The 26,260-nt window shown below is 43.6% G+C and overlaps 1 protein-coding gene across 1 annotated transcript in view; it reads left to right on the forward strand.

The window, feature by feature from the left end:
- SLC35F1 (solute carrier family 35 member F1) overlaps window positions 1-26,260 on the forward strand; it is a 196,799-nt gene that overhangs the window by 150,377 nt on the left and 20,162 nt on the right. The window contains exons 4-6 of the mRNA XM_035110675.3: window positions 18,808-18,967; window positions 20,477-20,633; window positions 24,157-24,209. Coding sequence (XP_034966566.1) covers window positions 18,808-18,967; window positions 20,477-20,633; window positions 24,157-24,209 — 370 coding nt within the window. The remainder of the gene's footprint in view (window positions 1-18,807; window positions 18,968-20,476; window positions 20,634-24,156; window positions 24,210-26,260) is intronic.

Genomic DNA, 26,260 nt, shown 5'->3' on the forward strand with positions numbered 1-26,260 from the left:
CCTTTTACATCTACATCTTGTCTCCTAATGGACTGGATGAGAGACATTCAACTGAAACCTAACCCAGATAACATACAGGCACTGTTAGTGGGTAGTTCCCTAGGCCAGATGGATGGGAGAATGCCTGCTCTTGAGGGGGGTACACTCCTTCTTAAGGAGCAAGTGCATAGCTTGGGAGTGTTACTGGATCCATTACTACCACTTGTGGCCTCGGTGGAATGGAGTGCCTTCTGTTAGCTTCAGCTGGTGGCCCAGTTATGTCCCTGAATGGACAGGAATAGCCTAACTTCTGTGGCCTGTGCTCTGGTAACCTCCAGGTTAGTGCAATGCATTATTTGTGGGGCTGCCTCTAAAGACAGTATGGAAGCTTCATCTGGAACAAAATATGAAACATTTGCTTGTGTGGGGACAGCAATATATAGCCCACCAGAGAAAATGTCCCTGTTTGTGTGAACTGTTTTCAGTTAGTATGGCACCTGTGACTATGAAGGGAGTAAGTTCATTGCAATGGATCTGTATTTAGCTGATGGCAATGCAATTTCAACAAATGAGAAATCTCATTTACAATACTTTAATGTTAAGTAGTCTATGAACCATTTCAGCAGATAATCTGCTTGCCGCGTTTATCCTTTTTCACATGAAGTGCTTGCTCCGTGATGCAAAACCTTATATGCAAATGTACTAAGCTTGTGGTGCTTTCAAGAAAGAAATATTAGGCAGCTCTCTGCAAACCCCTACACTTAATTATCAAAATACTCTTTAGTGGTATTTGATGCATTATCTTGTTTATAATTTAAAATAGTTCTAAGCCTCTTTTGAAGATGTGTTGCAAGATAGTACATTTCCTTTGGTGAGCTACCTTTATCAGTGCCAGCTGGAAGACTTCTGCTTGTAGATCTTTCCTGGAGGGAGCATAAAAAAGGAGAGCGGCTTTTGTCTAGGAAATATTTCCTGTTGTGACGTGGGGTTTGTGATTTCAGCTCTCTTGACAAAACATGCTGGAGACAGTTCTCTAGTAACAGCTCTTTATTAAAGTGAACAAGACTGAAGACTGAGGAGAGGAAAGCTACATTTATAGGGACAGGGGACTAGCTAGGAAGGGATACATTTTGGAGGGAACAATATCAAGCAATCACAGTGCTGCCTTTTGGAGGAAACCAATAAGACAGAGGATCCAAATACAGCAGCTTAAATGAACCAATAGTAGCTGTACCCTCTGGGACCAAAAGGCAGTTACTTTATCCTAATGCAAATACAGACAATAATAATACAGATATAAAATCCTTTGACTCAATACACAACACCCCTCCCCCCCTAGTGAGCACAGCAGACGTAATCCCTCAGGTACTGTGGGGTCCTACAACTTCTACCTGATCTCCTGACAACAGGTGTTGCAGGTTCTGGATTGGGTGTTACCTGTGGTGGAGGGGCTGCTATAAGGGTTTCATCAGGAACAGAGGGAGTCCCAGACATCTCAGGGTCCCCGACCTGTACCTCGTCATCATGAGGACTAGCAGACCCTGGTTCATTTGCTGAAGCCCCTGGTGACTGCACCTCTGGACCATTTTCACTCTGGTCTCGCAGCTGTGCGTCATTAGCCAGGGATGAATTATCTGACTCCTCCCTGCTGAGCGCCCGGCGCCTCAGCTGATCTATATGTCTCTTCCAAACTTGCCCATTTTCCAAGGTCACATAATAGGACACAGGTCCACTAGCCCGGGTGATCACACCAGCCACCCACCGCGGACCTCGTGAATAGTTCCTCACCCAGACCAGATCTTCAGGGGCGAGATACCTTGTTGTGTCAGTCTCAGCCTGGGGGGTTGCTCTTGAATTACGGTTTGGCATTTTATCTGGGTGGACATAATCCAGCACCGTTACCAGTCTTCTACCTAAGAGCAGCTCGGCTGGCGACTTGCCCGTCGCAGTACACGGCGTCGCATGCTGCAAAAATAACATTCGCGCAATGCGAGCCGACCAGTTACCCTCCATTAAGCGCGCAATGGATTCTTTGGCTGTTCTTACCATGCGCTCAGCCTGCCCATTGGAGGATGGGTGAAAGGGCGCGGATGTGACCCCTCTTATGAAGTTATCAGCCAAGAATGCCCTGAATTCTTGGGATACAAAAGCTGCCCCATTATCTGATACAATGGTCTCAGGTAACCCGTGGGTAGCAAACAGCTGCCTCAACACCTTGATTACGGCAGCTGATGCCATGCTAGGGACCATCGCCACTTCTAACCATTTGGAATATGCATCAACGATAACCAAAAAGACCTTCCCTTGGAATGGCCCTGCAAAATCTATGTGCAGCCGGCTCCAGGGAGTCCTGGACTGCTCCCACCAGTGGACTGGTGCTCTGGCCACTTCTGGCCGCACCTCTTGGCATGCCTTGCATGTTCGTACCCATTGTTCTATGTTCTGGTCCATTCCAGGCCACCACACATAACATCGGGCTAGCGACTTCATCCTGACCATTCCCGGGTGTCCCATGTGAAGCGTCTCAAGAACCCTGTTTCTCAGTGGTGCTGGGATGATCACCCTATCTCCCCATAGGAGACAACCCTTATGCATGGACAATTCGTGCTGCCTTGTCGCATAAGGCCTGAATTTTTCTTCATGCGGACCACCTGGCCACCCCCTCCCCACCCAAGTGAGCACACGGGAGAGAACAGCATCTTTCCTCGTTTTCTCAGCTATATCCGTAGCTGTTACAGGAGCCCCCGGAAGTGTTTCTAGCATCATAATGTGCTCCGCCGGAGCAGGATCCTCATTGCTCCCGCCAGGAAGGGGCAAGCGACTCAGCGCATCAGCATGGCACAATTGTTTCCCCGGCACATAGGTCAAGGTGTACTGGAACCCATTCAGGAATATTGACCAACGCAACATTCTGGGGGAGAGAATTTGTGGCGTTTGTTTGTTTGGGTTGAACAACCCTAACAGTGGTTTGTGGTCCGTTTCAATGGAGAATTGGCGACCGTACAAATAATCATAGAACCTTTTGATTCCGGACACAATAGCCAGTGCCTCTTTATCAATTTGAGCATAGTTGCGCTCCGTGGGCGACAACGTACGGGAATAGAAAGAGATGGGCTTTTCCGACCCATCCGGTTCCCTATGACTCAGCACAGCCCCCAGACCGTATTGAGAGGCATCACATGCCAGGACCAGCGGCTTTGACTCATCATAATGAGCAAGGACGCTCCTGCTACTCAGCATTCCTCGCAAGGAGTCAAAAGCCTTCTGCTGCTCCCGCCCCCATCGCCACACATTCTTTTTCTGCAATAGTCTATGTAATGGTTCAGCTACCGAAGCTTTCTGGGGTAAGAACGAATGATAAAAGTTAATAAGTCCCAGGAATGACTGCAACTCCGTCTTGTTCTGTGGTCGTGGTGCCTCGATGATGGCCTTAATCTTAGCATCTGTGGGGTGGATGCCTGATGCATCAATTTTAAACCCCAAGAAATCCACCGTTGGCACCCCAAAACTGCATTTTTCCTTTTTCAGTTGCAACCCCACCTCCTTGAACTTGAGCAACACTGCACGGACACGCGCAACCAGTTCCTGTGGGTCTTTTCCAGCAATCAAAACGTCATCAAAAAATGGCAAGACCCCCGGCAGACCTCTTAATAGGCATTCCATGAGCCCTTGAAAAATCCCTGGGGCCACACAAACTCCGAACTGTAATCTGTTAACTCTGAACGCCCCTTTATGTGTGACAATAGTCTGTGCTTCCGCTGATTGTGGGGTTACTGGCAGCTGTTGGTAAGCTTGTGCCAGGTCAATTTTGGCGAACACCTTGCCCCCAGCCAGTTTAGCCAACAGATGTGATACAACTGGAATGGGGTATGAGTTTCCCCTGAGTGCCTTATTGATAGTACATTTGTAATCTGCACATATCCTGACTTCCCCATTTGCTTTAAGGGGCGTGACGATTGGAGTCTCCCACTTAGCAGAGTCCACGGGTGAGAGAACTCCCTGCTTGACCAATTTATCCAGCTCTGCCTCGATCTTGGGTTGCAGTGCAAATGGCACTCGCCTTGGTTTGAGTCGGATTGGAGCCACCCCGGGGTCCAACTCGAAGTCAACTGGGGGCCCTTTATAACAACCCAGTTTTCCATTAAAGAGACCAGCAAATTCCTTGCATAATACCTCGCTCATCTCAGGGCAGGTTTGGATTGAATTAAGCCCTGAGATACTCAGTCCCAGGGCAGGGAACCAGTCAGTGCCCAGGAGACTGGGGCGACTGCCCTTCGCAATCACCAGTTTGAGTACAGCCTGTTTGTCCCGGAACTGTACTCTCACGGCACACATTCCCATAACATGGATGCGGCCTGCCGAGTACGACTGCAAGGTTGCCGGAAAGGGCTCCAGAGGGGGCAACTTACCCCTGGGGAAGAATGTCTTCGCGGTCTGGTCTGACACGATGGTGAATGCAGATCCGGAGTCCACCTCCATGTCGCACTGCTGACCCTCAATCTTCACCTTGACGTGTGCCTTGCCTTGCGCTGGAAACTGCACGGCCCTCCCATTGATCTCCGTTACGTAGTGGCAGTCCTTTAGAAAACGAGTTGCTGTGGGCGGTCTGCGATGCTCCAGTCTAGGTGCTCCTGTCGCTCCCGACGCCGCCGATCTACAGACCCTGGCGATGTGACCCGTCTTTCCGCACGTCCGGCAGATAGCATCCCTGAAACGACAACTCTTCCTTTCATGGTTTCCGCCACAACCTGGGCAACTGCCTCGGCGATCTCTGTGCACTGTGCAGGCCTGACGCACCGACTCAACCCCACGGACTGGGCTCTGGCTTGGAGTAGCCTCTAGCTCGTCCATGGCATGCGCAACTTCTATCTGTGGCTTAGTGGCCTTGCGACTGGCATCAAGCTCCTCTCTTTCATAATTCTCCGTGGCGGTGGCCTCCTTCAAGGCTGAAGCAAGGGTAACCTCTTCTTTAGCCACGATGCGTCTTCTGGCTTTCTTGCTGCTCAGACCACCAATAAACCGATCCAGGAGAGTCTCTTCCAGATTTTGGAAGCCGCAGTGCTGAGCGAGCTTCCGGAGTTCAGCCAGAAATGCGGATACAGACTCCCCAGCATGCTGCTGCCTCTTATGGAACTCCATCCGCCGGGCCATCTTGGTCTCAGTAGGCGCCAAGTGGCTTGTTAGGCAGGCAAGAATATCTTGGAGAGATGTCTCACTCAGCTTCGCTGGAGCAAGTAATGCCTTGGCTAGCTTGAAGGTCTCGGGCCCACAGTAGCTCAGGAATGTGGCCCTTCTTTTGCTGGCATCGGTGATCCCTTGAGCCACTGCGAAGAACTCGAAGCGTTCGACGTAGTCTTCCCAGGTGTGGGGCTCTGATGGCTGGAAGGGCTCCAATACCCTTGGACTCTCCATTGTCCTAGCGGGCAGGGTCGTCTTCTCAGCTGGCCAGTGAGTCTTGTTCTCAGCTGCAATCCGGACTCTGAGGCAGGGTTGTGTTTAACCGCTCCTCAGCATTCCGGATCCCATCCTCGTCGCCAGTTGTTGTGACGTGGGGTTTGTGATTTCAGCTCTCTTGACAAAACATGCTGGAGACAGTTCTCTAGTAACAGCTCTTTATTAAAGTGAACAAGACTGAAGACTGAGGAGAGGAAAGCTACATTTATAGGGACAGGGGACTAGCTAGGAAGGGATACATTTTGGAGGGAACAATATCACGCAATCACAGTGCTGCCTTTTGGAGGAAACCAATAAGACAGAGGATCCAAATACAGCAGCTTAAATGAACCAATAGTAGCTGTACCCTCTGGGACCAAAAGGCAGTTACTTTATCCTAATGCAAATACAGACAATAATAATACAGATATAAAATCCTTTGACTCAATACACAACATTTCCCACATGACATTTTTGATTATGCACTTAGGGTGTACCTTAAACTGTGAATTTTGAATTTGACAGACACATATACATTTATACTTAGATTATACTTAAATAAACCTAGATAAATCTCTGCAAAATGGACCTAACTTCCATAGTTTTATACCAATTGACAGTCTGCACACATGCCTCCATGATTTCCCTCTTTTGTCTTAAAAGAGAAAATTCACTAAACTGCCCACCCCTGCCTCCTATTTGTTCAGTATGTTTTGACACTACACTTAGAAAACAGTTGCAACCAAATTTTGTGATGCTTGGCTTTTGAAGCAACATCCCACTGTAAAAAGGTGAAATTCATCTTCATTGTCTCTGGCTCTTTTCTCCACTGACATGTGGCCCCTAGAAGGTTTCCCAGAAGGGAATGCAGCTCTCAAGCTGAAAGAGGTTTCCCACCCCTAGTTTCTCACCTCAATGAAGAGGAGGCCTAGGTAACTTAGGACACCCTGAAAGTCCTGTGAAATGTCAAATTTCAGGAACAATTGACCAGTCCAGTAGTCTGTTTGGGACTGGAAAACATCATGTGCTACTTATTGGCACAAGACGCCTGCCTAAGCTATACATTCTTGGAATGACTCCTGGATATTTATTGGAACAGAATGAAAAAATTTCTAAATTAGAGTATCTTGCTGAATTAACCTGCATTGCATATGGACAGAATGTCCTCTGTTATTTAATTAGTGCATCCCCTCTACACTCATTTTCTTGTCTGCATAAAAACCTTGCTGCTGTTTTGGAGGTCCCTGTATGATACTATTTAACAAATTTATCCCAGCAGTTGGTGTGTCCCTTGTGTAGGTCCACACAAAGTTCAATAAATATTTGAGCAAGAAGTCTTAAGTGCATGCAGAATTCTTGCTTCTCAGTTGCACAGATGAGGCTCACCCCGCACCCTCCACAAGAAATCAAATGCTGGATTTCTTTTGGTTATCTGTCAGTTAAGCCTTCCTGCAGATGAAATATTTTCCGGGCTTTCAGTTCCTGGTACCGCATTGAGAAGGTGCCAGCATTCTACATCATTTTATGTTATAGGTTTTCTCTTTAAAATGTCATGTATTATACATCGACTTTTCTAGCTGGGTTTTCTTTCCCATTGTGCTGGAATAGCATTATGGCCCACGTTCTGCCATTGGCACTTGTAATAAGCAGTGATTTAGTCTCTGGATTGATTTTTGAATGGCAGCTTTTGCAGAGAGAAGGTGCGGGGGGTTTTCTCCTCCAAGTGATGACTTGAAATAGCCTCGCAATGCAAGCCTAGTCTCTGGACAAGCCTCAGTAATTAATTCCTTTACATATTTATGTGCTCCATGCAGCTACTTGCAGGAACAAAATGTTAACATATGTTTTGGCATTTTTTTTTCTACTCTACTACCAAATATGTCAGCTCAGTTTTGCCTTATCAGCCTTTAAAATGCCATACCTGCACTTGGCATTCTAATCCCGGCCAGTAACACCTTAGAGACCAACTAAGTTTGTCATTGGTATGAGCTTTCGTGTGCATGCACACTTCTTCAGATATGAAAGCTCATACCAATGGCAAACTTAGTTGGTCTCTAAGGTGCTACTGGAAGGAATTTTTTGTTTTGACAACGGCAGGCCATCACGTCTACCTACCTGTAACTAATCCCAGCCAGATCTCTATCTTTGTGTGTAAGTAGGGGTGTGTGGTGTGTGCATGCATGCATGCACATGATTTATATCCTGCTTTTCCTCCAGGGAGTTCAAGACAGCATAACTAGTCTGTCCCAATTTTTACCTCATATCAACCCAGGGCTTTTTTTCAACTGGAACTCAGTTCCGGCACCTCTCAGGTGGGCGCCATTGCCATTTTAAGAGAACAAAGGAGGAGTTCATAGTGATTTCTGGCACCTCTTTTTCTAGAAAAATAGCACTGCATCAACCCTGTGAAGTAGATTAGGCAGAGAGAGAGAGAGAGAGAGAGAGAGAGAGAGAGAGAGAGAGAGAGAGAGAGAGAATGAATGAGAATGACTGGCTCAAGGCCATTATTTACAAATCCAAATGTGAGTCTATAAATACTTTTGAGTGAGTACAAATTACATAGATGAGTGCCCACATTATTAGCCCACTCATATGGCCTGACAGCTGCTTTCTCCATAGTGTGATCTCACGTATCTGTCATCTGGATGTGAAGGAAGTGACCACATGGGTGGAGCTAGTCACATGGCTCAGTCCCAGGTCATTGACAGGGCCAGCTCTAGGGGTAGGCTGGGTGGCACAGGGCACCGTTAGCAGGGGGGCACTGCGTGGCAAAGCCGCGTGGAAACCACCAGCCGTTGGAAGAAACCTGCCTAAGACGGCCCTGGTCATTGAGACCCTTCTCCATGGCTGGGTCCCTCCTGAGTGAGGATAGGTTAAAACAAACAAACAACCCATTTGTGATCAGTAAAAAAGCAACCCACCATGTGATCATATGGTTGCAACACAAAGCCAGTAGTCATGGGGAAAGCAATTCAAACACTCCTCAAATGGTTTGTGAACTCATATTATGGGTACTGCATCTGAATGATCTGCTTGCCATGTTTGTTTTATGTTGTCCTTGCAGCTCTAAAACTGTTTCATGTGATTTCAGAGCAAGAATGCAAAGTCTACCGGTATCACTCCAACCATGTGAAAATCTAAAGAGGCATATTTATTTATTTGATGTCAATTGCTTCCCATAAGTATCTTGGAAGAGATTTCACAGTTAAAACATGAACAATAAAAATAATTTCATATGTAAAACCAATTCTATATATAAAAACAATATACACTTACGGTATACACAAAAGCAGACAGGGATTGGATATTATGAGTAGTTACAGGAATATGTTATTTCAGTTGTACCTAATGCAAATATGATTATCTGCTTGCTACTATGTCTATTGACAAAATAATTCTTTCAGCATAGCTTAAATTGCAATTCAGATAGCTCATCGGCTTTCTATTTCATGGTGGGTCAGGCTATTGTGCATCCATCCCATGCTCTGTAATTGTGAAATGTCTGAACAATGAAGATTACAGCATCCCTAGTGATAGCATTTGCATCAGACAACAACCCACACACAGGTACTAGCATGTTATCAAGTAGTTCTTTCTCTGCATTCTTTACCCACGTTCCCTCTTTGGCAAAAACATATTGGCACCTTCACTCATTATTTCTGAAATCGGAAATATGAGCATATGTCTGTCGATGAAGTTTGTGTGTGATGTCATCCACAAAAAGCAAAACAATATGTTTGCCACTTAGAAGAGAAAAATAAATATGACTGATGCAGTGCTCCCTTCTTCCATAGCACTTGCCATTTTCACAGTGGGAGTTCTTATGTATTTATGCATTTATTTATATCTGATAGGATTCAGTCTCGCAGAGTGAAGATGATCGCTCGTGGATGCATTTAGGAAAAAAATGTTGCAGAGCATTTTGGATATTCTTGGCCTCTGAAGGTGTAATTTCAAACAAGAGCTCAGATTGGAAACTGTTGTGGGTTTCTGAGCCCTGTTTTGTAGTGAATGCCTGGAGTCAGAGAGAGAATAGACAGTTCCGAGATCTGTCACATTAGACAAGAAGACCAGAGGGGAAATTGCCAATTAGAAGAGGTGAGGGTAGCATGGATGATAAATCCCTCTCCGGACGAAATCTTAATCCTTCTTGCAACTGCTGCTACTGTACCTCAGGGCCAGTCACTGACAAGTGGCAGCTGTGGGGGGCCAGGGGGGTGAGAGCTTCACACAGTTTGCTTGCGGCCAGCACTAATGAGCTGCCCAAATGTGGCGACAGAAGATAGTAATTGGAGTGGGGGCAAATCAATGGCAGAGAAGCAGCTCAGCTGTTTCTTGTTTAATTCCAGCTGGAGTTTGCTGACCAGCACTTTGCTTCGATAGTGGAAGAAACCAACTCATTCCCCACAGTGTGTCCTATTGATCCCAAAGCTGTTTCCCCCACCCACAAAAGGCTGCCAATGTATAAATACATGCTCCATGCATTTTGCAGTGTACATTTTAGTTATTCATTTTTTAGATTTCTATTCCACCTTTCCTCCAAGGAGCGCAAATTCCCACACTCCCCTTTTATTGTTCTTTCGCCCTGTGGGCTGAACTGTATCTCTGCCCCATGCTTTCTGTATGCTTTTCTTTCTCCCTACTGTTCCACCTAGGCCTGTATGTATTTGTCTGCTCCCTTTTCTCCGTGCTGCATGCAAAAAGGGGAAAAACGGGTTTGGAGTTTGATCATTAATTGGGGCCGTTGTTTGTAACATCCTTGCAATAGTTGAATTTTGCTAAACCCAGTGATCCCTGGCTGTAAACTAGAACTGTCCTCTTCTAGGATGTCCTTTGACTGTTGTGAATGCTTAGTTCCCTAACAGCACAATGCACAAGTGTTGTTGGTTTGACTTGCCCTCTAGGCTGTGGTTGGGATCACCCACTCTTACCATGTGCAGTTCTGTATGCATTTGTAATAGTTCCAGTCTTCTGTTTGCATCTCACTTGTAGTTTGCCTTGTGCGAGAAATCAGGTCCTGTCTCCTGAGCCTATCCAGTAATGCGCCTCCTTTTGTCTGTGAGAGGATAGAGGGCATATAAAATAATCTGAGATAATGCTGGGAACAATCTTGGTCATGGACATACGTTTTATGAATTGCTTTGAACCAGGGAGCCAAAGGCACTTAAGTCTCTGTGTGAATTCTGCTGAGCTTATGGAGCCTAAAGAATGAGATGGTGGTGAGACTTTTTACTAGGAATGGGTTGATTGCATCCAGTTTCAGTCTCTCTTGCACTCAATCATAGATCTGTTCCATGCCATCCTGTGGCATGACATTGCTTCCCATTCCATCCTGTTGTTTGCCATTCCTTTCCTGTTCCATCCCATTGTATTATTATTAATTTGTATTATTATTGTACGCATTTTTCTTTGCTGTTTCTGTAAAACACAAACTCTCTGATGCATTCACCGGTGAAATTTGTATTTCATACGCATTGCATACATTATATATATATATATATATATATATATATATATATATATATATTGCACATTTTTGTACAGTGAAAATGCATTGCAAAATCATAATCCAGTTGGGTGCTTCATTCCCATATACAGGCAAGTTCAAGAGCATCAGATCTGGTTGGCCTGCTGTGGAAAGGAGACCTTACAAATTCCTACTTTATTGCTCCCATCCCTACCTATTGCTAACTTGTCTGACAAGGAGGTAGCACTGTCCGTAGAGATGGGGTAGGAAATCATTTTAGTTCACGTTCAAATCTGCACTTCCCCACCACAAAGAGAAACCCAAAACAAAGCCATCTTTCAAAATTCACGCTTATCCAAATTTTGTGATGCAGTTATCCAGTGTCTATAAAAATGCATTTACTAAGGGGAAAGTAGGCATAAAAATCAATATATTTGTGAAACTACAATGCATAAGAAGAAATTGCTTGCAAAAATGTGCAATACACAATTTTGTATGTAAAACTGCATACAATAATGTGTTAATTTATACTGCAAATTGCCCTGTGATCCTCGGAAGAAGGGCAGCATATAAATTTGATAAAATAAATAAATTGCAGAAATGTGGAGAACTGAATATAAGATTGGGGTGGGGGTGGGGGGTGAGAAACTTGAGGGAACCGAAATTGACAGATTTGCCCATCCCTGTCGGAGGCTTTAAGATGCTGACTGCACTGACCCCTTGTGGTGGGGAGGAAGATGGCAGTATAAATAATTAAAACGAGTGTGGGTGGGTCTTCTAGAACAGTGTTTCTCAACCTTTTTTGGGCCACGGCACACTTGTTCCATGAAAAAAATCACGAGGCACACCAACTCTGTGCCGCCCTATATTGACTAATTATGACTGTAAGAAACACTTGCCAATTGGCGGACTCCCGGTTTCCGCCGCGACCGGGACAGGCACGCTCCGCGGAGGCTCCGCGTAAGAGCGTTTGTTGGTGAGATTGAGGGGCAACGCAGGGGCTGAGCGACCCCAGAAAAGCCTCAGGGGGTGACCCTGAGGGGAAAGTTCCAGCGGCGTCGGACGGGGACCTCGGTATTCTACGTCACTTTGACGAAAGAGCGGAGGACTCCAGACGCAGGAACAAGAACATCTCCCAACAAGAAGCCCGGCAAGCTGAAACGGAGAGCAGCGGCAAAGCTTCCGACACGGAAAACCCCGAATCTTCCTTAATTGTTTGGCTAGCATGAGGAGGACTTAAGCGAAAAGACTTGCCAATCAAAGAACAAAGAGGACACAAACGGGGGAAAGAAGATTAAAAAATCGGAAATTGAACTTGCGGTAAGAGAACGCGCAGCACAGGAAAACCCAAGGTACGGGGAGAAAGAAAAGAGAACGCTTTGTGTGTTTTTTATCTGCTGTAACTAACTCCTCCACCCTCCCCCACCACCCCAACCCGCGCTAAAGGGAAACTGTAGCGGGCAATACAGTAGCGGACAATATTAAGAGAGTCCCAGGACTGGGGGACAAAGTATCAAGCCTAGACCTAACTCTGGCGGAGGAGGGCAGAAAGCAAAAGGGGAGGTTTAAACAAAGACATTCAGATATATAAAAAGGACAAGAACAGCGACACCCAGTGACAAGAGAAAAGAATACACACTCCAGATAAGAAAATAAAGCGGCGGGTCAGTGCTGCCTATTGGAAATCGCCCTTCTCGTCGCCGCACCTTCGCGGCACACCAGCCAACGTCTCGCGGCACGCTAGTGTGCCGCGGAACAGCGGTTGAGAAACGCTGTTCTAGAAACTCATAGGGGAAGAGTGCAGAAAGGAAGGTGTTATTTTGCTCCACATGCTCTCTGTCCCCTTTCTCTCCCTCCACCCCTCATCATAGGAGTGTATTCTGGGCTTGCAGGATGAATCATACAGCCATCTTAATCGACTGTTTCCCACTCTCCATGTCTGCATGGCAAATGGTATTATGATAGTAATAATAAATAACAGAATAGCAGGGCTCTGCAATTCTGCTGTACATGACAAGTGGTCCATCAGTGTCCGGAAAATGGGATTAAACCTCAGCCTTCTCCCCAATCATGGAGCTGGGGAGAAGGCGGGGGTAATTTTTTTTGTTTGTGCTGCACTTGGGAGGTACTCAGAGCAGATAAGACCCCCGTCCTTCAGAGGAGTGAGAAACAATTTCCAAGCAACCACAAACATTTGGCAGTGGCTTATGACAGCCAAAATTTATGGATCCTTATTTATAAGGATCTTGTGGGGTTAGGGCAGGCATAGAGGCACACCCTTTGTAAATTCAATAACTGACTGCCCCCCAATCCATGTTAATAATCCTAAATCTGAACATGTGGGACCCAGCATTTACTTATGGGGAAGTGGCACACATTTTAGCAGACTCCCTTTATTCCCATATTAACATTCCCAAGTTGGAAAACCACTTAATCAACTCCAGAGTTCAAATCCAAGCCTTTTCTTAATGTTTCAAGAAAAAGCAGCATGAGAGAAAGCGGAATTGCATCAAAATCAAAATGAACAGTCATTTCCAAGTAGTTCTAGATGGATATTAGCTCTTTTCAGGCATTCAGACAATATGTTGTGAGATGGGGCTCTAGAGCAAGCATGCTAGCTCCACTCCCCATTGTCATTTTTGTCACCTCCCCAAGTTGGAGGGTGGCTGTCAGAAGTGGAGAGCCTCCTGTGCTCAAGCAGATGTGCATTGGAGATTTCACAGCTTTCTAAAACATGAACAGAGCCTCAGTGAGTACAGGGTAACAAATGGTTGCTCTCCCATTTCTGGAGAATGATGGGAATGATGATGAGGGCTGAGCTAGCACACTCATTCTTGCATCCGTTCCTGCATGTTTACTGAACTCGGCATTAGACCACCTGAAGAAGGCTACTGTCTGTAAAGAGTATTCAGTAATTTAACAGACAGATTATATTTAGCTGATGTTCATCCAGGATGAGACTCAGCTTGAAGGAGAGCAGTAGCAGTTTCCCAAGCAAATTAAAATAAAGGCATGCTCAAACTCTTAATTTTTATACTGTGTTCCAAGGACCAACAATGGGTACGGGGAGGAAGTGATCAGCTGGGAAACATTATGGGGTGTATCAGGATGGCAATACTTATCATGTCTCAGGGAAGTGGCTTTGTGAAATGTGAAGCTGAGAAGATAATCTCTTTTTAGTATGTTTGGGACATGCCTTCCTCACTCTTCTATGATAAGTAGGGAGCTTCTGGGTAAAGATTGGGTTTTTTTTAAAGGGACAGAAGTGTTGAGGGTTTTGGTGTTCATCACAAGTGTTGTCAGTGGACAGGGCCCAGGAAACTTTCCTTCCCTCCTATTTCCCCAAACTGTCAGAAGCTTAATTCTAAAGGTCCTGATAGCATTGATCTGCTCTTGGGTGGGCAATGAGACTCCTGTTCCCCCCCCCCCGGTCCACATCTCACTGCACATTATAGGACTATTATGCATAGAAGCTAGATATGTGCCTTCCTTCCTCCCTCCCCACTCTGTTTCTTACAATTAATACCGGTAGCTGATCTGGACAAAGGAAATGGTCACTTGCATGGGGTTGCAATGGTCAGCCAGATTGCTGTATAACAGCTTGGCTCTGTTAAGTAACCAGACATGAACACTATTAATAAGATAAAAAGCAGCCACAAGGCCTTTGGAATAGCTTTATACGCAGCATTATGCACAGGCCTAATCAATACAATAGCAGCTCTATTGCTTTAAATGAGCTGTTTCTTAATGGCTAGACAGAACAGCCATTCCACTATGTAAAACAATCATATCACCCTTGTTTTAATCGTATTAAATTTAGCTATTGAAGAGAAGGACTGTATTAGACAGGACAGGCAGTGACATATGGTGGAAAGAGCTTAATATAATTTGCCGGTTCTCTTTCTCCATAATGGTTAATTGAATAGCAAATAGACCTGACCAGCCTTTTATTTTTGCATAGCTAGGGTGCGTTCACAACTTCCACATCTTACTGACATTAATGGGGAAATATTCCATTAAATTTCATGCTTACAGATTGCACTTATATATATATATATATATATATATATATATATATATATATATATATATAAGTATTTCTTTGCCAAAAAAATGCATCAAAAGAGGTGAACAAATGAACAAGTATTTCTTGCTACCCCTGGAGAGAATAAATAGAAAAACAATGTTTCTATAAATGCTTAGATATGTGTGTTGAATTATGTTAATGGACATGTTGTGTCTTATACCCTGTTGTTAAGTTACACATTAAAAACAAGCAGCAGTATTTAATGTAAAATTATATTTTTAAAAAATCAACTATGGGGAATTTGCAAGTGGTTTGGTATTGCCTCTGTATCTTAGATTTATACCCTAATATTTTGTGGTGGGGAGGTTATTAGGAAAGAATCCAAGCGGCTGTCATTTACTGGAGCAAACCTATAAAATAGGAGTCATCAATGAAGTGCCCCTGAGCACCAGAGTGGCCACCAGCACCTCTATGGCACCCACAAACAGTCTCCGTAAATGTCAGTAAATGTTAAATATTTGATACAAATAATCCTGTAAGATGAACACAAGATGTTTATAAGGAGTACCCCCTCTCTCACACACACAGCCGAAGACAAAACTTCTATGTTATACCACGAGCTTACTTGAGATCAATATATTTTTCTTCTCTTCGGTTCACATGTAATAATGCAGTGTTGTTCGTGCAGCGTTTATATACTTGTTTATATCTCTTGGGGCTCTGGGAAGAGAAGCTGGACGTTTCTTTTAAATATGAAATTGCCGTACCTCTAAACTGAAAACATAATTTGCGTGGACAGGCGGAGTCCCCCTAACCGTACCTCTAAACTGAAAACATAATTTCCCATGTAATGTCACCATTCCAGAAAAATGTCAGTTTGCTTATTGTGCTTTATATGCTCGGTTTTGTAACTTTAAAGGCTTTTAAAAAAACAAGTTGTACAAATGTAAGATAGTTACTACGCTGTGCCTATTACTGTAGTATTATTCTGATAACTTTTTTCTCATATGTTAAGAAATGCCCTGTGAGGGACACTTGAGGCTATTTTTGTTTGTAGCCTAAGTGTGCCTTTTTAAATCAATGCTCTTATTTTAAATGCAGAAGCTGCTTCCAGCCCAGAGCTCCTCCATTAATAATTCTCTTCTCCCCTGTGTTTCTGGGGCATGCCAGAGCCCTCACATCGTAGGCATATCCTGTGCCATTTTTCTTATTCATAATGGTGCTTCCATTCACTCCACTGTGGTTCCAGCTATACTTTTATTCTGTCAAAAACTGACACTGTTTCATGCAGTCTGATGGCATAGGGCTCAAGTGTGAGGGGAAAGAGCTGGCTTTGCTCTGCTATAAATTATTTCTCCCTCCCCATAGAAATGAAAATTCCAGATTTATCTCTGAGAATTTTAACCCGAGCTTCTCTTAGATAAGCACTGGTATATGTTCTGTTTTGCTGAGCAAATGTATTAATACCATTGTTATAATAATTATTGGAATAGGTTTACCCAACTAAGTTTCATTTAGTGTAGACTCATGGAAATTAATGGAGCTAAGTTAGTTGTGCTTGTTAATTTCAATGGATTTACTACTGAGTAGGACTAACATTGGACACAACCTTATGGATGTTGGATTTTTAATGCTCAAACACATCACAAGCTTATTTCAGTTATTTTTTTTACAACCATTGAATATAATAGGCAGCATTATTTTCCCCATCTTAAAGGCAAAGGCCTGAGAGACAGTTTGCTGATGATCAGTTGGTTAAAAATTGAATTGGACACTACCCAGCTCATAGTTCCTGGTCTTAACCACTGGGCTTTTTAAACTCTTAGCTTTTACTCATGGAAATCTCTAGTGTTAGGAAAAGAGTTCTGACTGAAACAGTTTTTAACATAGCTACTGAAGGGGGGAAACAGTTGCCAAACACACAGAGAGAGCCTATCTCCTGTTGACATCTCTACTGTGTTTCTCCAAAAATAAGACACCATCTTATATTTATTTTTCCTCAAAAAAAACCACGGTGGCTTATTTTCAGGGGATGTCCTTTTTTTATTAAGTATGGTACAGTTTAACCTACAAGGTTAAACTGCCTATCACTATGGCTTATTTTCGGGGTATGGCTTATTTTCGGAGAAACACAGTAACTATGGTCCATATTCTACAGTGTTGGATCCAAAGCTCTCTTTTTTAGGTCTGCTAAGTCACTGCTAGATGACCTGTTATCCCACAGTGTCCAGTACATTTCCTCATCATTTTCCGTACCACAAAAGTCCACATTTTTAGAACCAGGTTTGTTGGGCAAGAGCAACAATCTGCTCTACACCCACCCACCCAACCACTCACACACACCACTTTCTAAGGCCCAGACTGTGAACACAGGAAGACCACTTGCTAGAGTTATAATGTTGAAGGCTTGGTGTTGAGGAAGGAAACAAGAAATATTTTTTTTCCTGCTTATCCAGCCTTTTGTCCAGTTAACTTGGTGTGCATCTATAGAATCATAGAACTGTAGAGTTGGAAGGGACTAGGAGTCATTTAGTCCAACCCCCTGCAATGCAGGAATCACAGCTAGAGAATTCCTGACAGATAGTCATCCAATCTCAGTTTAGGAACCTCCAGTGAAGGAGATTCCACCACCAGCTCTTACTGTCAGAACAGTTATTCCTACAGTTCAGTCAGAATCTCTTTTCTTGGAATTTTATCTGTGGCTTATATCCAACAGCACACTAGCAGCATTCCACTCTCACCACAGGACTTCAGTTTCCTCTCCTCCCCGACTTGTTTGCCACAATCTGCACCAGATGACCTCCCAACTCTCCAGAGCCGATTCTGAGAGTACCTGGAAGGGGTGGCTGGAAGGGACAGGAGAGGGAAAGGAATTTATGTTGTGCACGCCATAGTGTGTTGCATGAACAGAGCTGCAGAATTGGATACAGCTGCTTGTGTGTGTATATGTAAGTGTATGTGTGGAGAGAGAAAGAGATAAACTGAGCAGGGGGTGAATACATTCAAGATAGCGTCTTTCATGGTAACGCTCCACTTGCTGGCTTCATGTTTTGCCTGCTAGCATCCAGCTTCATGGGCAGATCCTTGGGGTGCAGTTCTCACAGCAGTAGCAATAGTAGCAGTAACAGTAGAAATATCAGTATTTCTTGTTTATACTTGAAGTGGAGATTCACCTGCTTCATCTCCTCCTGAGTATCCACATTGGATAAAAAAGTACAAAAGGAAAGCCACAAATGTTTAGGTCCTATAACATATATGTATTACTTGGTTTTTCCTTTATTCTTGTCTACGGCTATATTCTTGGACCACCTATTTCTAACTCTCCGTACACCCATCCTCACACAGTGCTGTTATCCAACTTTGTGATATTAACCCTAAAATTATGCTTCTAGAACTACTCCTTTTATTTTATTTTTGCACACCCCTGAGTCCTCACTGAAGCAGCAAGAGGAATAACAATGTGGGTGGTAGCATTTGTTTAAATAACTGACGGCCATTCTGCTGTTGAAATTGTCAGAATCTTTTTAATGGCAATAATACTGATAAAGTGGTGCTGTTATTAAGAAGCAGACATTTTCTGCCAAGGTCGCTGACCCCAATTTGCAAGTGATCATTGGCTTCAGTTGATGCCCAGTCCTAAAAGCCTTGTTAGCACCCAGCTGATTCAATCACAACACTGTTGGGTTAAGAAGAGACTGGCAGGGTCTTGAATTTTGCCCCTGAGCCATTTGAACATATTTCTTCTAGGGTAAGTATTTCTCACTGTTTCCTTCTGTTTTAACGCTCTTATGGTTTGAGAAGCAGCCTGTACTGTATTTGTAGTCATATGCACCTCAATGCTTTGTTTTAAAGTTGTTGTGTTCTCTCTCTCCCCCTCTCTCTCTTCCTCCTACCCTTACAGCTCCTAGATTGTTTTGTGATTCCAGTTGTGATATTATTATCTTGGTTCTTCCTGCTGGTTCGGTACAAGGCAGTGCACTTCATTGGCATTGTGGTCTGCATTCTGGGGATGGGCTGCATGGCAGGAGCCGATGTCCTTGTTGGAAGGCAGCAAGGGGCAGGTAAGGATCTGCATACATGTTTCCATGCAGGAAAGAATTGCTGTGCCTGGAATGCTGTTCTCAGCAATCGGAGAAGTTCAGAAACAAGATTTCCTTGTAGCCTCAAAATGAGTTTGGAAAGGCTATTTTGTAATGGGAGATCCAACACAAACTGCATGTTTTTATTTCAATTCATCTGCTTGTCTGATACATGTGCTCTTGCATGTGCAGGGAAAAGAATCCAGGCCAAATGGCCTATGAGACTCTTAAAATAATGTACGGTGGTACCTCGGTTTACGAACCTAATCCATTCTGGAAGTCTGTTCTTAAACCAAAACCATTCTTAAACCAAAGTGTGCTTTCCCTAATGAGGTCTCCCGTATCTGATGCCCTTCCACTGTTCAGATTCCGTTCTTAGACCGAGGTAAAGTTCTCAAACCAGGACACTACTTCTAGTTTTGAGGAGTTTGTAAACCGAATCGTTCTTAGACAGGACTGTTCTTAAACCGAGGTACCACTGTATTAAGGTCCCAACAAAGCCCTTATTTGCACTAATGCTATATAGGGGCAGGATGACCTTTTGAGAGGTCATGTGCAGCATGTGACTGCCAGTGCAAGGCTGCTGTATACTGGTCTGCACATGTGCTAGTGATCATTTTAACTGTACAGTCTGTATACAGTGCATGTCAGGGCTTTCCTGCAACTTGTGCAAGGAGAAAGTTGTACTTAACTAATTTGGCAGGGAATCAAGAGAAATCTCTTTTTTAAGAGATTGGGGGGGGGGTGAATTTGGGAATTCTTGAAGAGAAAGGTTACCATAAAGTCTCAATGCTTAAAACACAAACAGCTCCTTCAAACTGCTATTAACATAACAAAGCAAACACTGTATTAATGCTGCGTGACTCCAGCATGTATATAAAGATAGAGTAAAATCCTGTGGGAAAGTGCTAGTTTTGTGTCATTTTGGGCTGCCTGCAGGAGATTGCTTTTTGATTGCTACCCCATATTTTAAAAACCGCCCAGCCTTCTCCCCAGTTCATAGCAGTGATCCCCCAGAAAACACCATTTTCTAAACAACATGGGATGAGGTGCAGGGGACTGGTGAGAGTGGAGGAAATTGCTCAAAGCTGAACCAAGATTTGCCTGAGTTTGGCCAATTCCCCCTTTCCTTAGCTCCCCATCCTACATTGTTCAGAAGGTCCTCTAGAGAGATTTTCCAAGGGTGAAGGCCAGGTGTAGGGAACAGGTGGGGATGGATATTTCCTTCTATGGACTTCTTCCTTTTTACTTATCTTTGAATTCATGGCATTTTGTTGAAGATGTTGCAAAAGCTTTGTATTTAGTGTCTCCTTGGAGGTATCTGTCCTGCATGTGCAATGAACAAGAAGAGATAAATTTACCCTCAAAGGATAGGTGCGAAAGTCTTTCCAAAAGTGTAAAGAGATTTGATGAAGGAGAGCTCTGATAGCATGTTTTGATCTGCTTTTTCACACACACACATATATATATATATTCTCTTTGTGCTCCTAGGAGAAAATAAACTTATAGGGGACCTTCTAGTACTAGGTGGAGCCACTCTCTACGGCATCTCCAATGTTTGTGAAGAGTACATTGTACGGAACCTGAGTCGGGTGGAGTTCCTAGGCATGATTGGACTCTTCGGTTCCTTCTTCAGTGGAATTCAGCTGTAAGTAAGGAAAGGCAGCTGCCTGCTACTATTGAAACAAAACCAGAAAGTCCCATACCATCTCTTCACTTCGTTTCATTACAAATCTGCCCATCACATGCGCTTTCATGTGTATTGTAGAGGTTGAATTGCCCCCAAACCCCTGGTCCTCCATCCATTAACCTGCCACTGGCCATACATTCCAAATAAAATACCTGCTGATGAAAAAGAAATGCTTGAAGTTTGTAGCCCACCAAGGTATGGTTTGAATGTGACTTACCATAAAAGCCCAAGGCCAAATGAGCTGTTGGGCTGAGTAGAAATGGGATAAATGAACCTATGTTCCAAGATGCTCACAACAGCAGCCCTATGGCATCATTTTAGCTGAGGGAGACTGAGCTTTCCAAAATGTGTTTCATGGCTCGTGTGTGGCAATCTAATCCTGCATTTCACTGGTTTCAGTCTGACATTATAATCACAACACCACACTACCGTAGTGCTCAGTGTGTGCCTTATTCTTCTGCTGGTTTTGGTTTGGAATTTTTTAAAAATGAAAATCCGTCTCTGGAAGCTGTGATAGGGAGCTGAAGACTGGAGGAAGGCTGTGCTTCACCCTTCCCCATTGGGTTGTTTTTCAAAATCATCTCCCAGCTGTGTCCTCCTTGATGGAAAATATACAGGCAACCAGGAATGCGACCTAGCTTGGCTAGAATAAAGAATAATTAACTAAAGAATAATTAACTAATAAAGAATACCTAACTAATATTATAAAATGCATGCATTGTGACTTTCAAAGCCTTTCAGGGTATCAGGGACCTTGCTGGTGTTTTGTTTAACATTTTGGACCACCAAACACAAGCTTCCTTGTTATTGACACATTTGGAGCACCAATCCTTTTATTTTCTAAGGTTGGGCAGGTTTTGTGCACAGCATGGCTCTTTATTACCACTGTTTCTCTTGAGCCTCTGCTTGGACAGTGTTAATATTTCAACTTAATGGATTTCAGTCATGTTCTAAATCAGCACTCTGCAAAACCTGCATTGGCCCACAGGCAGCAATACTGTTCTTGGACAGCCCCGAAGGGCACGTCATGCTCTGCTTTCCCTGTCAAGCTGAAGAAATAATATTTTCTGCGGAAAATAAAATAGGATCCGAGTTTTGGAAAGTAAAGTGCCCAAAGGGGCACTCCCTGTAGCCATGGAACTGATGTAGGCTGTGTGCACACTGCACCTTTAAAGCGCAATCGAAGCACATTTTCCCCCTCACAGAATTCTGGCCACTGTAGTTTCTCCTTCACAGAGTTACAACTCCCAGCAAACTACAGTGGCCAGAATTTTTAAGGGGGAAAATGTGCCTCAAATGTGCCTTATAGTGTGTACACAGCTCAGGCATGCTGAAAAGGCAATGTGCTTTAGTCATTAGTGAACTTTGCCACTTAAGAGCGAGACAGGAGGGGAGCATCATAGAATGCTACTTCATATTATGAAAAACTCTCTCCTCAAGGAAAGCTGGCTACTGTGTATAAGCAATTACATGTACCAGTCTTTTCCTGGCATAAATACCTCCTGTGCTCAATGGCAAGGATTTCTGAGGATGCATGCACAATGACAGCTTTAAATGTTTGACTGACAAGGGGAATTTATCATTAAAATGTACAAGTCATCGTTGAATTATGTTGCTAAATTAGTTGCTGTTCCGATTATTTTCACTTCCAGGAAAGATTAGAATCAAATGGGATCTGGTCTGGGCATTGTCTTGAGACAATTCTACATGGTAATAACAGATTGGGGGAAAATAGATATTTTATGCGAAGACTAGTGTGAGGAAGATGAATTTTATTGGCAAATCCAAAGGATTAATCTTTTTTTTCTTGGTAGCTTCATCGTGAGAAGCAGGATAAAAATTATGCTGTATTTGTTGCTGATGTTTTGTTAATCTAATGCTTTACAGAAAATGAGGAGATTATCCTGCATGTATAAATATGTATGAGACATACATCTGTTTGTCTCTTTTCTCCCAGCAACTGTAGGAAAACTATAGGGATTTTTTGTGCTGAACTAAATTAACCCAGCAAGGATAGTATGAAACTTGGGTCCAATCCGTAACATTTAATGTATCTTCCACCTCCACAGCACCATATGCATATGTTTGAATGCTAGGTAGCAGAATATGAAAGGGAAAATGATGGCGTGGGGCCACCTTCTTCTTTTTACAACAGATTATCCTTTAGCTTGGCCAGTACTTTGAAACTATTTGCTTCAGACACTTGCTACCACCAAGAATTCTTCTTATACTAAGCTCTCCTGCTTTAAAACCTATTTAGTGCTCAGCTGTTGCTGGATCCTTCTTACACCTCTCTATACATAACGCTTCTCTTCTACTTTTGACCAATCTCACCCCTGTCTATTTTTTCAAGATGGCAACAGTTTTTTAGATCACTTATCGTCAATTGTGCTGTAGCAATACACATTGCATATTTCACTTTCATGTGAAATGCACATACAAAAACAGAACCATAAAATGCACATTGCAAAATATTCCCCCCACCTAAGCACTACTCATGTGAGCTGTCTGCTTTCTTTGTTCCCAAAATAAGCTACAGGCTCAGGCTTCACCCAGGAACTTGGGTGTCATTCTGCCCCTGTTTGATGATAATGCCTACATCATCACCACCACCACCATCATTAGTAGTAGTAGTAGTATTTGAATTTATATACTGCCCTATACCCGGGGGTCTCAGGGCAATGGAGACACCTAGTTTTCAGGGCTAGCTTACTTGCATAGAAATACCCACTGTTGGTAAATTAGGCAAATTAGGCAGTAACAATGGAGATATGCAGAAATAGCCTATTATCTTCTAAAACATCTGATTGTCAAGCCTTCAGAAACACAATTTAGTCCTATTCATGTTGGCTAGAAAGAAGTTGCCACTGAGTTTACTGGAACTTGGTCCCAAGCCAGTCCCTCTGATAGAAGGACTAAAGATCAACTTTACATTAGTGTTAATGAACTTATCAAAATATGGTGTACACTGAGAAATCTTGACTGCATCTCAGCTTCATCAGTTTTGATGAACCCTGGCATTATGCTATGTCTCTTCCATGGTATTCATTCCTGTGTGGTCAGTCACTTCTTGTCTGTGATTTATTTGGATCATTATTGGCTAGAGAGGAGCTTAAAAGAAAATATAATCCACACAAATGCATCATTAATATTTTATTTGCTAGCGCCAAAAAATATTAATACACCAAATAGTTGCCAGTATATCATACAGTGCGGATATGCAGCTTTAGGCAAATTGCCCATTTTCCCATTTTCATTAAAGCAGCTCTCGCTGTTGTGTTAGTGACTCTTATTACTGTGCCATTTACCTTTCAAACCGAGAGATGTGCAGGGATAAAGACAGAGCTGACTAAACAGACCTGACAGCATTTAACCTGTGCAGGAGTTCTCCCAAATCTATTTCGGGAGCTAATTGGAAATCATGTGAGTTCCCATCCCATCATGAAATTTTACCTTTACTTTTCTTCTTCTTCTTTTTCAGTGCCATAATGGAACACAAGGAGTTGTTAAAAGTTCCCTGGGATTGGCAAATAGGTAAGAGCGCAACTCATCGCTTTAGTGGTTGCTGTTGGGAAAAAAGGAACTGATGTTTTGGATGTGTGCTTGCATTGTAACATCCTCATGTAGCCCTGTCCAAGACTGGAAACCAAGGTACCTTGTAACATTCTCTTCACAGGGAGTAGTGCTTGGAATTGAGGAAGCACTGTAGGGCTTGGAAACCTTGACTCTTTTCCATTTGAGCTGTGAAATAGCCAAAGGGCAATTTAATGCCCCTCGCCACCACGGAATAGCAACAAAAACTTCAGCAGAGTTTTCTCCTTTGCACTTCACCTGCTCGCTCCTGCCAGTCAGTTCAACGGAAGGGAGTGACTGAGGCGCACAGGATATTCTGACGCCTGTTTACCCTTTCATGCTGGGAAGATGAGGGCTGAGCCCTATGCCAGTGTTTCCAGCCAGCTCAAGAGAAAGTGACTGCATTGCATAACCAGAGGGGGGGCATTCCTTGGGTTCGCCAGGCCAGCCCCATGGACTACTGGCTCCCTGGACCTACAGTTTTTCCTCTAATCCACCTATCTGGGCATGATGGCTTATTAGAGCCAGTGTGGTGTAGTGCTTAGTGTGTCATAACAGGAACTGGAAGACTACTAAGCCATGAAGCTCACTGGGGGACCTTGGGCCAGTCACTGTCTCTCAGCCTAACCTATCTCACAGGGGTATTGCAAGGATAAAATAAAAGGGGAAAAAAGTGGGGTATAAGTGTAATGCAAAATAAAAATCCATATATAAAAGTATAAGCATCATAATTCCATTAAAAGAGGGAGTGTTCCAAAAACCTAACATGAAAAGGCAGCATTTCACAGCCACTGTCAATGGGAGGAAGGAAAACAAAGCCAGCATTAGATATCCGAGTTACTTAAAATCTTACTTCTGTTGTAAACCTATAATTGCTTCAAAGAAAACAAGATGGTGCATGAGCAGTGTCTCCACTATTGAAGGTGCCACTCACTATGAAATTTGAACTGAATTTCATTTTTGCACTTAACTAAATGAGAGGAACTAATTTATGGGGAAAGGCACTGCACCACTAGGCAAACAATTTTCCGCGTAAGAATCGACATTCAGGGGCAATGCTTTCAATAAAGATGGGATTTCCTATTTCTAATGACAGAATGATCTAAGAGGAAGATATGGGTGCTAGCTAGCGTCCAATGGCAAGTTGAGCACCAGTGTGCTCCTATAACAAAGAGCGGAATAATGTGCAACTCCCTGTTTAACCTACTTACAAAATGAACATCAAAAGCAGCAGGTAAAAAGCAGCCAGAATCAACTAGTGGCAGAGGGAATCCCTGAGCAGTGGCGTTATAATAAGCTACACGGTAAACCATTGCTCCCCTTGGGCTTTTGCTCATCATTTCCTCTAATTATCGCAAAACCTTAATAGAGAGAGGCACATCTGCCATGAAGCTCTGCCACAAGAAGTCTTAGTAGTTTTGACAGTGTGGCTCACAAACTAAGCAACAAATCAATATAAAGGATGGTCGCGCTCTTTCTTCAAGCAGTGGAGTGTTTTAAGAGCCTTCTGGGGCTCAGTTCCCTTTTAGTGAGAGAGGAAAGAAAGTGTTTTGTGGTGTGAATTTATGATTTTATTGGCTAAGTTGACGGCAGCAGCAATCGAGGTATCTCACCCAGAAACCATGTGGCTCCAGTAACCCCCCAAATAGTTCTCTTATCAAAAGCAGCTTCTCTCTCAGGATCCCCTTTTTCTTTTGCAAAAGCACATGCCTCACCAAAACAGGCGTTGGGGCAGGTTTGTTCATACTATTATCCCGTGGTAGTGATGGGGAAACTCTCCTGGTTTCTCTGTCTGGCCCTTGAATCTCTCCCCAGGCCACAGCCCTAACCAATTCTGCTTTGCATTTCTCTGGAGTGCTTTTTGCCTGGTTTGAATGAGTCCTTGAACTCTGAGAATGCTTCTTGCTTTTTGGGATGGAAGACAAAGAGCAATGTACAAGGCAAATCTGAGTGGAAACTAATCTATGGTAAACAAGTAAACTTTGCTATAGTTGCTCTGCCACCTGGAAGGT

The sequence above is a fragment of the Zootoca vivipara genome, chromosome 3 (assembly GCF_965207765.1).
Source record: "Zootoca vivipara chromosome 3, rZooViv2.hap1.1, whole genome shotgun sequence".
Lineage (NCBI taxonomy): Eukaryota > Metazoa > Chordata > Lepidosauria > Squamata > Lacertidae > Zootoca > Zootoca vivipara.